The sequence below is a fragment of the Lolium rigidum genome, chromosome 2, assembly GCF_022539505.1.
Source record: "Lolium rigidum isolate FL_2022 chromosome 2, APGP_CSIRO_Lrig_0.1, whole genome shotgun sequence".
NCBI lineage: Eukaryota > Viridiplantae > Streptophyta > Magnoliopsida > Poales > Poaceae > Lolium > Lolium rigidum.
Window position 1 is genome coordinate 22523555 of NC_061509.1, and position 15119 is coordinate 22538673.

Here is a 15119-nt window from a genome sequence, read left to right on the forward strand (position 1 = left end):
TACCTCGCGTAAAGAAAAAAAAGAAGTCACGTGACCAGTTAATGATCTCATCTGTCTAAGTACCGCCCCACGTCAAACATAAACAAGGTACAACACAACGCGGACCATACGGGCATGTACAAGGTTGTACAGACGGTGGACCTACACTAAAATTACGATCGTGCCCCCGCTTACGAACATGTATGAAAATATATTCACCGTTGTTGTGTTTGACGCGCCCAGAATTTTTCGAGGGGAGGAGCACCAGAACAGAAGTGGGAGTGAAAATGTAGCACTTGTGAGAGCCAAGTGAGTTTCACGGCAAAGCGCATGTGCTCTTCCTTGGCTAGTGTGTGCGTGTGTTGGGTTTGTGTGAGAGAGATACAAGAGAGATTAGAGAGAAGAAGAGGGAGCTGCAAGTGGCAGCTCTAATAAAGCTTCGTTCCACTTCCACACCATTATGGTGCCACCGACATTTTCTGGTTGGATGAGCATGCAAAAATCGCAGGGGAGGCGTTCCCAGGACGATGGGCGGCCAGGTCCACACGCCCATGGAGGAAGCCTAGACCAGCATTTAGAAGTCCCACGCTGTTGCCTGCGCGTTGTCGGCGCTGTCGCCGGAGAAGAAGGGCAGGATGTTGGAGGGTTTTGGAGTCCTATGCAAACTTGACCGGCGCAACTGTAAAAAAATCTGGCTCAGATGAAACCATAAATGCTGAAATTGTGGAATTTGTAACCTACTTTCGCTATCCAGCTGAGTGAGGGAGTCATCGGCATGGCGGTCGCGGTCGCCACCTACCAGTGTCTACTCTACTGGAAGATCTCCGGTCGTTGTTAATGGTGTCATGTACTTCTGGGAGATGCCAGATGTGCACAATTTCACCTTACATCGCTTCGACCTTGAGAGCAAAGAGTGGAAGAAGAAAATAAAAGGCCCAGAGATAACCCACAATGTGTCAAAGAGAACAAAAGGAATCCTCATAGGTGTGCTCAATGGCGCCTTGTGCATTGTCCAATCGGCGATAGATGCCACTCGTAGGAAAAAAAAATGAACATGTCAACACATGGCTCTTAAGAGATTTAGCTAAAGATATATGGATCAAGCGATCAAGGGGTATGTTATTCCGGTGGCTGCGTCCACCTATAATTATTGGTCTTTAAGGCTACACACTACACGAAATAGTTAAGGTGCATACGGCCAGAAACCATCAGCATAGGCTATTTTAGCCGTCGGCATAGGCTGTATCGACGGCCGTCATCGGAACCTCTCCGTCGGCACTACAAGCTCTCAACACAGGATATTTTAGCAGTCGGCACAGGCCATGGTCATCGGCGTAGGCTGTGCCCACGACAACCATCAGAGGTTAGCGGTAGTTTGTCAGTTTTCCAAAAAAGAAACAGTTCTTTTAAAAAAAGATATATGATTTTTATAAATGTTTGACAGTTTAATATCTAAGCACAATTAATATAAATTTTATTTACTTATTAGTAGTAAAACTTCCCACTCGGTCATCTATCCTCAAACTGCTACCATCCTAACACAATTAAATTATTTATTCCTTCCATACGAGCTTCCTGCAGAGAAAATATACTTTGCTAACAATAGTACCCTTTCAATCCTATTAACCCTTGAGCCGTGACATCCCACTTCTTTATTATTTTAATTTCACATAAACTATTTGACTAATAAAAAACGACTAAGTAATAATAATAATCTTAAATTCAAATAACAATAAGAAATCTAAGAGCTAAAAAAACTCATGTTTCCTTTATGATTTTGAGGAGCGTAAAAAAACCGGTAAAAGGACATAAAAGGTTGAAATTGGATGTAAAAATTTCTATAGATATATTTTCATATAAAAAACGCTTTCTTCGGAGGTCATATGCAAGTAGAAAAGCCATTTTTTCGAAACATGACGTCATTTTGCATAATATATCGAAATTCATGTTTGTTAATTTTCCTAACAACTAGAACACATAATACATGGTAATCACACAGAATTTTATTTTTTAAAATTTCTAACATTTTTTTTTGAAAACTAAAAAGGTGATTCGCTAGGGAGTGCGTGGAGCAAACATGTAAAAAAAGATGTACCGGCTGCTTTGGGCTGGAGAGAAAAAAAAAGGAACTAGTGCCGATGGCAAAACCGTCGGCATAGGGCTAATGCCACCACCATCACAGCGAAATTCTCCGAGGCCACGCGTCCCTGCCAACGCCGACGGCCCCACCTATGCCAACGGTTGGCGTTGGTTGTACCAACGGCTTTAGTCAACCGTCGGCACAGACAGCCCCTATGCCGATGACAATCCTATGCCAACAACCTAGCTGCTGGGCTGCTAGGCTCGGTACTTATGCCGACGGCTCCGATAAAAAGCTAACGGGGCTTTTCCGTAGTGGTACACTTGATGGTGATAAATTGTTTTTTTCTATTGCATGAACAAACAAGGATGTGAACTTCGAGTCTACGACCCCCACACAAAGACATGAACGTCGATATGGAAACTAGATAAAATCGCGCAAAATATTGGTCTTTGCAGCTTGCACTTGGATCGTTTTGTCTAGGGAAGGTTTAGTCCCCACCGTAGCTGAATCCACTAGTCCTCGACTGTTTTTTTGCTTTGTATATTTATAGACTCGTTCTTTCAAGTTTTTATGATCTTCTTTACATTTTTTTCATAGATAAACACCAGATGGATTGCGTATTGGTTATCAAATACACGAACGCCCGCAAACAGAGCTTGGCTCTGGTGGTTAGGTTTCTTGTGGTGGAACCAGCCCACCTAGGTTCAAGTCCTAGACTTGACATGGGTGTTTGCATTTACCTGGATTTATTCCAGGATTTAACCGGCACTATGCTTTCAGTGGTAGGTGACGTGCCCGTCAACAACGAGGCGCAGGTGGTGACTTCGTCAACCTCAAGATATGTCGGCTCAGTCCCTCGGAGGTGCTCATAGGGGTAGGGTGTGCGTGCGTGCGTTCATAGGGGTGTTTGTACGTGCGTGTTTGTGAGCGTCTGCGTTGTACTGTATTCTCAAAAAAAAATACACGAACGCCCGATGAGGTACGTTGTTGGTTTCACTAGTCCAATGCCTTCAATTTTCGTTGGTCCCTAAGGAGCTTTGGTTAATTTGGACTGGCGTCGTGAGAGATCTCGACCTAGCCCCACGGGAAGGCCTTGTTAGGCCTGGGGTCCATGGTTAGAACTCGGTGAGCTATTGTAAACAAAACAAAAAAAAGAACCTTGGACGCTCTACTAACATGATACTAAGATGCGAGTTTCAGCAAGGCCGAACCTATTCAAAAATATCAATGTCTCCACTTTCTTTGACCTAGCATATTCTTCTGATTTCCTGCCCATTTTCAATCTGTTGTTGGACAACATCCCTCTTGACTCATCTGGTGAGATCCAAGCACTTCATATACTTCTCTTGACGAAATATCGATATCTCCGAGATCCTAGCTCAGTTTGATTTCATCTAGGTCCTGAAAGTTAAAAATACACAAAATAAAGTTTTCCTGTCTTGCAGAGTTATAATTCAAATAAAGAAATCATTCGTAAATCCTCAAAAATAAATATAAAGTATGGATATAACATCATATATGTGGCAAATATGTGGGAATATGTGTCAACAAATTAGAAAGTTCATGCATGTGTTTTACATGCATCATTGTTTCACAGGGAGGCATGGTGCAGAGGTGTGTAGGCCACTAGAGGAAAGAGTCAGCGACACATTTTATAGATGAGGAGGTAAACGGGCGAAGATTTTGATTTCGCATTTCGAATGAAATTGGTGAACTTGCGGGAACATTTCACGATCAAAATATTTGCTAACGATTTTGCAGACAAAACCCGATTGCACAGTATAGCAGACACCATTCACGATATCTTCCCCCGCATACGATTCTCTTTGAACAAATTGTTTGCGATATTTTGTCGTGCACATATTTGGCCGCCGCACCATTGACGCCCAGCTCCATCTACTCTTCCATGTCCTCTGAATTAATTTCGCTTTTTTTGTTGTGTTGGCTATTAGTCAGTTGGACGGACTGCTTCTCCTCGACAACCGGAGGCCCCTTCTCCACCACGTGAGACGCCTCCTACGCCACCTGTGGGGCCTACTCCGCCACCGGAGGGGGCTTCTACGCCATCGGCGGGGCCTAGCTCTAAACGGCGATGTTGCGCCTGCGAGTACTGCACGACACGCTAAAGGCAAGCGATCTTCTTTGTGTGAACCATGACAAAGTGAATTGCTCGTGTGTATGGTAATGGTGGGGTGTGCCAAACATTGCGGCGGCGCGGGGCACGCCGGAGGAAGGCATAGAGGTCGGCCACGTGTTGACCGAATGTTAGATACACGACTTTTACATATTGTACCATTTGAGGGTCTTAGAGGCGAAGAGACGAGCAAGATAAAAACTCGTTTAAAAATGTTCATACATGGTAATGCTAGCCATAGTCGTGTGCGATGAAGGCTATATACACTGACCCTTATTTCTAAACAACCCGTTTGTGAACTTTCCTGACGCTCGGAAATGACTTACATGTATTTTATGCTTTCGTATGGGCCTACCTGGAGATCAAGCATACGATTCATGTTTTCTGGCGCCAGCGTTGTTCCTTACCACAAACGGAAACGGCTTTCCATGTGCCATGGAGGCCTTAATAGGCCCGATCGGTACTACTATTACCTTTGCTCTAAAGATCTTAATAAACTCTACACCAATATAGTAGGTATAAGAGCATATCTAGTCGCGTTTCCCAAACCGTCTCCTAAAAAAATTTGGGACGCACCGAATGTTTGACCTCCCCAGTCGCGCATCCCAAAGACGTTTTCGGTTCGGCATGGCCCAATACATTGTCCGGCGCCCCGAGCCCGTCCATTAGTGAGATGAGTGTCAAGATGTTTGACAAAGAGTCTTGCCGTATCCACTACCAGCCATCTTGCACTCGATCCTCCGGCCTTCTGCCTGGATCCAAGGATGACGGAACCTGGGGCGGGTTCAAAATGGCAGGGACTTCAACTGGTGGAGCAGGCAGAGCGGGGGGCGCATCCGCGGGAACGACGGCAACAACGACGAAGAAACTAGAGCCGCCCGGCCTCTAGTCTAGGTTTTATGTCCTATCTTGGTGTTTTTCAAGGTTTATGTATGTTTTTCGTTGTTCGTTTCAATATTTTCTTCATGTAAAAGTGACGAAGCATCTCCAAAATTGTGAATAAAGCGTTAATTTTAAATAGAAAATTGGTTGGGGGTCAGGTTAGGGACACGGCTGGAGACGAATGCGCCCCAAACGCGACACCAAGATGCAGCGTCCCCAAACGCTCGATCCGGTGCTCAATTTGGACGGGATTTGTCTTTATTTTACATATATAGTTTTTTTTTTGTTGCATATATAGTTTGTGGGCTGGCACATCGCAAGATTTAGTATATTGGGCGACCCTCTGCCTATATATTCCTTACATTCGAATGAGTAAAGTGTCCTTATTTTTTGTATTTTTTTATCAAAAATTACTTCAAACATATAAGATTATGGCACCCAAGGGAGCTATTGTAGAAGCTGCAGCGCAAAATCTTTCGTGAAAGATGATAAAGAATATGTAAGTATTGTACGTGCTGGCTATAGATTGGCTAAAGATGGCATGACACATGTTTATAGATAACACTTAGTTATATTATTTAAACTTGCTCTAACTATCTACAAGTTTCGAGGGAAGAAGGATCATCATGCCGCCTAACTAATCCCAAATTAACTGCTAGTTAAGCCTTTTTTAAAAAAATATTGGGAGCCCAATAAATCGGCATGGAGGAAATAAATACTCCTACTATAATATTTAGACACTCCCAATCAGAGTGATCTTCAAAAAACGTATCAGTATCTTGAGAAATTAAACTCCCACGTCATTTGAAAAATTATCTTTGGTCCCGAGCTCCACTATTCCCTTTACTTTAAAATTTCAAAAGTCTTGTTTAGTAGTTTCCTTAAAAAATCACTTTTTTCTGTGTATCCTAACAGCATGTAAACTTGCAACGCTGATTTTTTAAATTTCTTTTAGCTACACAAAAATAAAAAAAATATGATAAATTTTGCAGTTTTAAAAATAAACACCTTTCACTATATTTAAGTCAATACATTTTTATTAAATCTGATAAATGTTGGAGTTTTAAAAATAAACACCTTTCACTATTTTTAAATCAATACATTTTATTTTGTGTAGCTTAAAATGTAAAGTATTTTAAAATTAGATTTTAGGTGTTTGTTCGACGCATCATTGGGTACATCTAGAATTATTCTTTTGCAAGTTTGTAGAACTCATAAAAATATTTTTTTGAATTTTAAAAGTAAAAGGAGCAGTGGAGCCCGGGGTTCAGAAATCCAAACGTGGTACAGTGTACTACTATGACCGAAGAAATCGTCCTCGTTCTCTTCCACCTTCCGAATTTCCCCTTTCTCCCATGGCACCCGCAAAATTCGTCAGTGACGTTCCCGCGGCGGCGACCGACGCCCGACCTGCGGCCCGCAGCGAGCGGTGGCGGGTGGCGGCGGTTCAAGAGGCTACATCGGCAGCTGGTGTGGCGAGCGCAGATCCAGCGGCGGTTTCTGAGCAGCCACGGACGCTACGGGTGGCGACGGCGCCAAGGTGAGCACTGCTCAGCACGAAGGCCATCAGAATGCATTTGGGCTTTGTATAATAATTATTGTCATTGGTTCGCATCGACAAACAGCTCCAGCGCGTTGAATCGATTCGAAGCCCTCTACCTGCTCAATCAATGTACGATGGTGATGCACGATGCTGTCTGGCTTTCCGATGATTGTTTATTGGTGTAAGCGAGGATTTGGACGATTCACCCGAGTTTATTAGCAAAAATGAATGTGCACTGCAACCTCTTTTAACAATAGGTGCCGTTAATCCAGAGGACATCCAAAGTTAATTAACTGACTCAGTTGTCAGTCAGTCAATTAGCAGCAAACAAAATGCCAAGAGGTAAGATGAAAAGCCCTTTGTAATCTTCTCTGATGAGTCAGTTGTTGGTCTTAGCGTGATCTAGCTAGGTGTCAATCCTGTTAAAACTCTCCCCTAATACCAAGTCTGATTGTAACCTAGGATCTTAAAAAATAATCAATTAGCTTATAGTCATCGAAGTGCGATGATGGCAGGCCATGGCCGGCTAATGCCAAGGCATTACGGTTAACTCAGATGACGTGGCAAGCTGAGGAATCAAGGCAAAAAGTTTGTGGAAGCTGTCTATTTAGTTATGATACTAGGCTACTGCCGGCTTTCTTTTGCCGTCTTCTCCTGCAGTACAGTGTAGTTTTCTTCTCTCCGGACACGGCTTGTCCACCTTTAGTTGCGACCTGGCCACCAGCTGCCCTCAGCTCGCCCGCATGTATCTTCTCCGTTGAGCACCTGATCTAGTTTCAAGGTAAATCTCTCCAAGCTGGTGATCAGCTTTTCTCCATAGATATGAAGCAGGAAACTCAATAAGAACTAGAAACCAATCAATCCTATACACCGATACCGGCTAGCTTGTGCTGTTCATCCATTAGAAGCATTCCTTTCCTACAATTTCACAACATGCTATTGAGAGCGTAGCTACTACTCCAATTAACTACCATGATAGCTTAGTGCAAAAGCTAGAAGTGCAATCTACAACTCCAATTTTACTTTCCGAAAATGATTTAACATTCTAGCTAGCTAGCTATCTACAGCTCACAAGTTTTGACATATGTGCTGCAGGAGCATAACTAACTAGAGAGATCAAGCTAAAACTGAAAGTGAGCCATACCGAGCTAACTAGATGGCCACCCGAATAATGGTGAGTGCTTCTACTGGCGCTATGAATGCTCTCCTTGGTAAGTTGGCCACCCTCATGGGAGAGGAGTTTAGTAAGCTGAAGAACCTACGGAAAGAAGTGAAGTTCATCAGCGATGAGCTCGGGAGTATGAAGGGTACTCTAGAGATGCTTGGAGATGTGGACGACCTGGATCCACAAACCGAGAGCTGGAGAGACACACTGAGGGAGATGTCGTACGATATTGAAGACATCATAGATGACTTTATGCACCACATTGGGGAGAAAAGAAAAAATAGTTGGTTTGCTAGGAAGACAGCTCGGCTCCTCAAAGAGTTGAGAGCCCGCTATCGGATTGCCAATCGGATCAAGGAAATCAAGGCACTTGTGCTCGAGACAAGTGCACGACGCCAAAGGTACAAGTTTGATATTCCCTCGTCAAGTGATGTGTCCATTGACCCACGACTTGCCACACTCTATGAAAATGCAGCTAACCTTGTTGGCATCCAAGCGCCAATGCAAGAAATTGTCAATTGGGTGAATGGCGAGGAGAAGCAGTTGAAGGTAGCATCAGTAGTGGGATTTGGAGGTCTGGGTAAAACAACACTTGTCAATGAGGTATATCGCAGTCTCAAGGGTGATTTTGACTGTAGTGCATTTGTCTCGGTGTCTCAAAAACCAGATATTACAAAACTCATCCATAGTTTACTATCAGAACTTAGGAGTGAAACATCTTCTCAAAGTTGCGAGTTCAATGTTCTTCTTAACACACTGAGAGAATATCTACGACATAAGAGGTACTTACTTTACTTTGTGTATTGTTGATTGTGTATGTCTTTCTCGAAAACACAAATTTGGCGTTGTCAGCTTCTAGGTCCATATTTAATTTCACTCTTCCACAAATCATTGTATATTCCAACAAGAAATGCAAACAAACAAGGTGCATGCAAAATGTGCATGAATAGTAATTTTTATCTCTGCTCCCACCTGATAAGACTATTTTTTAACTATAATTGTCCGCAACCTGGAAGTATCGGTTTCAGAATAAATGTCCTCTGAAGAAATCTAAATTCTTATTAATGTCAAGTTTTCACTCTACAGTTGTGCATATATGTAGTCGAGAGATCAAGTGGATGTAGCATTTTACTTATGATGGGAATGCATGGTACTTTTAATTAAATTTTCTTTGTGTATAACGTTTTCTTGCCTTTGAACATTTTGGGATGTGGACAGTTATTGTCAAACAAAGAGTTTTTGAATAAGTTATGCTATTTGGCAGGTACTTTATTATAATTGATGATATATGGAACGCAGAAGTATGGCGTGTCATTAAATGCGCTTTTCCGGAAAATGATCTTGGCAGCAGAGTAATAGCAACTACAAGAATTCAGGATGTGGCCAAAGCATGTTCTTCCCACCATCGTGATTACATTTTAAACATGAAGCCCCTTAGCAATGAAGACTCAAGAAGATTGTTTTTTAGTAGGATATTTGGCTTGGAAGAAGCTTGCCCTCACCATCTCAGAGACATTTCACTTGAAATCCTCAAAAAGTGTGGTGGTTTACCTCTTGCAATCATTAGTATATCTAGCATGCTAGCCAGTGAAGGTACTCAGCAAAAAGAAAGGTGGGAGCATGTGCGTGACTCTTTGAGCTCAGGAACAAATCTCACCTTGAATGGGGTGAGGCAGATCTTGAACCTCAGCTACATAGATCTTCCTTGTCATCTCAAGACATGCTTGTTGTATCTTGGTATGTATCCAGAGGACTACACAATAGAGAGGTTTAATCTAGAACGTCAATGGATAGCTGAAGGATTTGTCAGTGAAGAAAATGGACAAGATGGTGCGGAGGTTGCAAAAAATTATTTCAATGAGATGGTCAATAGGAGCCTTATTCAACCTGTAGAATTTGACAATAGAGGGTCAGTGACACGATGCAGAGTACATGATATGATGCTTGATCTTATCTTGCATAAGTCTGCGAAAGAGAACTTTTTCACTATAATTGATGACCCACAAGCCATTACAGGAATGAATTACAAGGCCCGTCGTCTGTCTACACAAGCCATTACGGGAATGGATTACAAGGCCCGTCGTCTATCTATCCGCTTAGATGTTGGAAGTAATGGTCGAACAATATTACCAAGGAACATCAGTATGTCACATGTTCGAACCGTTATGTTCTTTGGGAGGTCTGAGAACACACCTCCCTTGTCAGAATTCAAGTTCCTCCGAGTTCTATTTTTTGATCTCGACCATGCTAGAGTTGACCTCATTGGACTGTGTAATATGTATCAGCTGAGGTATTTATGGATAAATTGTTTTTGTTCATACCAGCTGCCGACACAAATTAGAGTGCTACAACAGTTAGAAACACTTGATCTGGTCAGCTGTTCCAGTGTTCCATCAGATATAGTTTATCTATCGGGTTTGGTGCATTTGAATGTTGATACATGGCTACCTAATGGGATTGGTAACTTGAAATCCCTGCGACACCTATGTAGATTTGATATTTTGGTGAACTCCCTATATAACATCAGGAGCCTCAGAGAGCTGACCAATCTGAGATATCTAATTATTTCATGTGACTATTATGCTGAGGACATGGACAGCCGCATGGATGCTCTACGCTCTTCTTTGGAAAGCCTTTGTAGCCTTCAGTGCCTGTTTATCAGTCTCACGGGGTTCATAGATGGCTTGGTACCCTTGGCTCCTCCCTCGGCTCCTTACCGCCTTGAGCGACTGATTGTGTCATGGAAGTGCCGTTTTTCCAGGGTCCCTAGTTGGATGGGAGAACTCTGTAACCTCCGTGAGTTACAATGCACATTTTGTGAGCTGTTAAATGATGGTGTTGGTATCCTAGCGGAGTTGCTGTTTCTCACTGACCTATATTTGAAAGTAGGAAGGTCCATTAGAGAAACTATTATCATCTCCGGGGACGGAGCATTTCCTGCACTAAAGCGTTTTAAACTCCGGTTAAGTAGGGCCTCGTACCTGACCTTCCAAGCTGGTGCAATGCCCAAACTCGAGATGCTGAAGCTAATGTTCAATGCCTGTGCACTAGAGCAGAACAGGATCGCCCCTACCGGCATCGAGCACTTGTTAGCACTTGAAGAATTGCACGCAGAAATTGATTGTGACGGTATTAGGGAGTCCGAAAAGTCAAGCTTAGAATCTGGATTGATGAGTGCTATCAACATGCATCGAAATCATCCTCGTGTTATAATCGATCTTTGGGATCACAATTGAGATTTTTTCAAGGATCACAATTGAGATTCTTTCATGGATAATTTCTCCTTCGGCTCGGTAGCAAGCAGCTGGTATGTGCAAATTTCCACCTCCACTCTCGATACATTTCTATCCTTCTTTCGAGTTGTCTGTCTACTGGTTTGTTTCTTAACGGTTAAAGCTCCTCAAGCTTGGTAGTACCATTTATTCCTTCGCTGCCTAGTTTTCTCCCTTGCACTAGCAAAGGCTTACGTAGAAACTCCAAGTTTTTATGAATTGTCTAACGCCCATTTCAAAACTGGGGATGTTCCAGTAGTAGCAAAAAACTAATTTCTGATGCCATTTCTGTGAGAATTTCTCGGTGGTGCAAAATTCGTACGACTGTTCCTCTCGTCCAGCTTGTGTAATGTGTCCTAGCCATGATCTCAGTGGATTTCCTTATTTTCTACTAAACATTGTGGCAATGTAAGATTAACCCTAGAAATGAAATAGTAGTACCTAATAGCTGGTCTGAACTCCTACGCAGGCCCAATTTTTAGGGAACTGATAACCATTTTCAGTGGGCGGCATTGCTTTTCAGAAAAGGAATGGACTCAACGTCTGTCATTTGGGATAACACGTTTCAGAAGATCAAAGCAATACCACGGGAAGATGTCTCTCACATGTATATCACCGTAGATGGAGAAGGACTGATGTTGCCAGCTGGAAGATTGAGCTACGGATTAGCTCCATGCGACCTTATTTTATTGAATTGTTTCTTCTCCTTATCGAATTTAGACGGTGATAATATTCTTACTTATGATTGTAATAAGGCTTGGTGATGGGCATGAGTTTGAACTCTTAACTCTGAACCCAACGAGCTTAACTGACAGAACTACGGTCGTTGTCCTGAGATCGGTCAACCAAAATCCTGACGGAGGCCACGACATGTGGCTGATCAACGTGGGCAACGCCGTTTTCAACGTTCACAGTCGCTGTTAGTGTTATTATATAATATACAGTACATCTTGATGGCTGAAATCGCTTGGAAAAAAAATCTTGATGGCTCAAAGCGATCACACCTTAATTCCGTTTGAGCTCGAGAGCGAAAAAATGGAAGAAGGCGATCAAAGGCTCACGCAAAATCGGTAGTACCCAAACCGGACAGCTAAATAAAGGACCCTGCTACACGGTGCTATAGCACCAGGTAGTCTACCGGAGTGCTCCCCCTGTCTTAACGAAATATTTCCAAAAATAGAAAGCTGATAGCGACATGTCTCCAGTCTGAAAGCGACATTTCACACGAATAAGCTTGTCACATGCACCCGGTTCTCCGTCCGTTCCTCAACTTGCATATAATTAACAAATATTTTATTTCATATAAAGAATAAAGTGACAGCCCGTGCACTGTATAATGACTAAAAATATGTTCATTGTTTTTGCAAAAATTACATCCCTCAAAAACATCTCAACGCCCTGCTAGTTTGTGATTAAAAAAAATAGAGGATGTAGAAAATGCAGCGGTGAATGTAGAAAAAGGGGAAAAATTACATCCAAATCGTGCTAGTGTTTTACAGTCTTGATCTATATCAAAGATTCTGGATGTAGAAAAAGGGGGAAATTACATCTAGAATTTGGGTGCACCTTAAGCTTCTATCACTCTAGATGTAAGAAAAATAGTAAAAATACATGTAGTTGCAAAAGGAACACATACAGAATTTGAGAAAATTTCTGCTGTTATATCTCACGATGGCCAATCTAGATGTACAAAATCTGATTCCTGTATGTATAAAACTAGTGACCTTACCTATCCACAGCCCCCAACACTGCCGATGGCCAGCCGGGGACGGTGAGGTCGAATCAATCGAGCTCGCCAGGTGCTGCTGCCGTCGCGGGTGGGGACGCATGCCAGTTCGCCCACAACAGATGCGGGGGAAGAACTAGCTCCTCCGACCATTAGAGGAGGGGCGGCCGCATCTGAGGCGGGGCCTGCTCATGGGGTCCACAGCCAACGCCGGAGGTCGGGGAACAGGCGGCGAGAAAAGCTTCCGCAGTGGGCCACCACCGCCATTGATGCCGCCCCTCCGCCTCGGGAGCACCAGGGCCGCTTGATTCACCCCCTCCGCCTTGGGAACACCATGGCTGCGGCCCTCCTCCTCGAGACCGTGGGCGACGTTGATCCGCGACACCATGGTTCCCGATTCTTCCTCCGTCGACCTCATGTTCATCTCATGGGGGCTCGATCCATCTCCTCTAGGTGTGGTTCGTGAGCGGTGGGGATGGGGACTGGGGGACAACGTGTAGCACGGGAGGTCGATTGCCTTATCAGGAAGCCTTGTTTTGGCCCGAATCGGTCAACGTCTAGCTGCCACCGCTCGTGCCCAATCCAACGAGCCAGGAAGGTGGGCACCCTGTAACACTAGACGGTGCCCCGACACCTAATAGAAATTGGGCTAAATAAAGGGTAGGAGAGCGGCCGGCCAAGACAAGCAAAGCCAAGCCACACCCCTATCTAAAGATCTGATCGCGGGTTCGCATAACGTATGAGGCGATAATGGAAGCGATCTAGGGTTCGTATCGACGGCGCCGGCGGCGTCGTTCTGACGCTGGTTTTTGTCCCCGAAGGCCTCGCGCCTCGGGTCTCTACTCCGCCTAGGCAGTGTCCCGTGTGGCGTTTGCTTCTCTCCCTCTGCGTCGGCAACGACCGCGGTAGGTTTTTCGTCCCTCCCAGTGAAATAGCTAGCGGGGAGGTTCTGGTGATTGTTGTGGTCCGTCTATATTCCTCAAAGCAGCAATGATTGATCAGCAGCTTTTTGTGAACGCATTGGTACGAAATCAGTAGACGGAGCAGCTGTGGTCTGTCTTGAAAGCTACGACCTGGTAAAAAGTTGGATCAATGAAAAGTGTAGGATGGAATTGTCAGGGGATGAAGACATCACCGGCAATCCGTGCGCTTTTGGATCTCCAGAGGGAAATTAACCCAGATGTGATCTTCCTGTCTGAGTCACATTTGGATAGAGCAAAGGCTGAAAAACTTGTTCGGAAACTAAAGTTTGGTGGTATGCTGATTCATGAGAATGATGGGAGAAGTGGGGGTTTATTGTTGATGTGGAAGAAAGAAACTAAAATTGTGGAGAAAGATATCACGGCAAATTATATTGACGTGGTGGTGGATTGTGGAGAGGAATGGAGACTCACTTGTTTTTACGGAGAACCAAAGTGGGACGACAAGCATAAATCTTGGTCTTATATAAGGGATCTTCATGACCGCACGAATTTGCCATGGATGGTTCTAGGGGATTTCAATGAGATTTTATATTCATCTGAAAAGGAGGGAGGAGCCACAAGGGCACCCAGGTATATGCAAGCATTCCAAGATTGTTTATCTCAATGCTCTCTGGAAGATCTGGGCTACACGGGTGACAAGTTTACATGGAGAAGAGGCCGATTGAGAGAGAGGCTTGATCGAGCTGTGGCAAACGGGCAGTGGAATGTGATGTTTCCAAATGCGGTTGTGATAAACGAAGGTGCAACTAAAAGTGATCACCGTCCAATAACTGTAAATACTGATTATCTAGCGGGAGTTCAGGTTACAAATGGACCACGAGTGCGCCGGTTTGAGGCTCGTTGGCTGGAGGAGGAGAACGTCGATTCAGTCGTTCACAGTGCATGGGAGAGAGCCTCGGTGGGTCAGGTGGAGGCCACACTCATGCAAAAAACGACAAAGGTGCATGAAGAGTTACATGCTTGGGATCGACGTGAACTGAAAGGACCAAGGAAAAGAATTGACTTGCTGAAGAAAAGACTAGAGGAAGTCAGGAGGGGGCCAATGAATGATGAGTCGGTAGCTGAGCAAACTAACCTACTTCTCCAGATTGAAACATTGTTAGAACAAGAGGAGATACATTGGGTACAAAGAGGAAGAGCAAACTGGCTAAAGCATGGGGATAGTAACACGAATTTTTTCCACAATTATGCTAATGCAAGGAGAAAAAAGAATACGATCAAATATTTGGTGGATGATGCAGGTGTTAAGTGGGAGGATCCTGACGGAATGAGCAATTTAATAAAGTTCTATTTTGAAGGACTGTTTACTTCAGAAGTGAGTGTGCCAAACAATGAGGTGCTTGATAAAGTAC

General features: G+C 43.8%; 1 protein-coding gene across 1 annotated transcript; it reads left to right on the forward strand.

Annotated features, from left to right (window-relative positions):
• The first annotated feature begins 7792 nt into the window (after positions 1-7792).
• On the forward strand, positions 7793-11047 carry LOC124691423 (disease resistance protein RGA5-like). Its single transcript, XM_047224710.1, has 2 exons — positions 7793-8568; positions 9051-11047. The coding sequence occupies exons 1-2, from the start codon at positions 7793-7795 to the stop codon at positions 11020-11022; spliced, it is 2748 nt and encodes a 915-aa protein (XP_047080666.1). The 3' UTR covers positions 11023-11047.
• The last annotated feature ends 4072 nt before the right edge of the window (positions 11048-15119 follow it).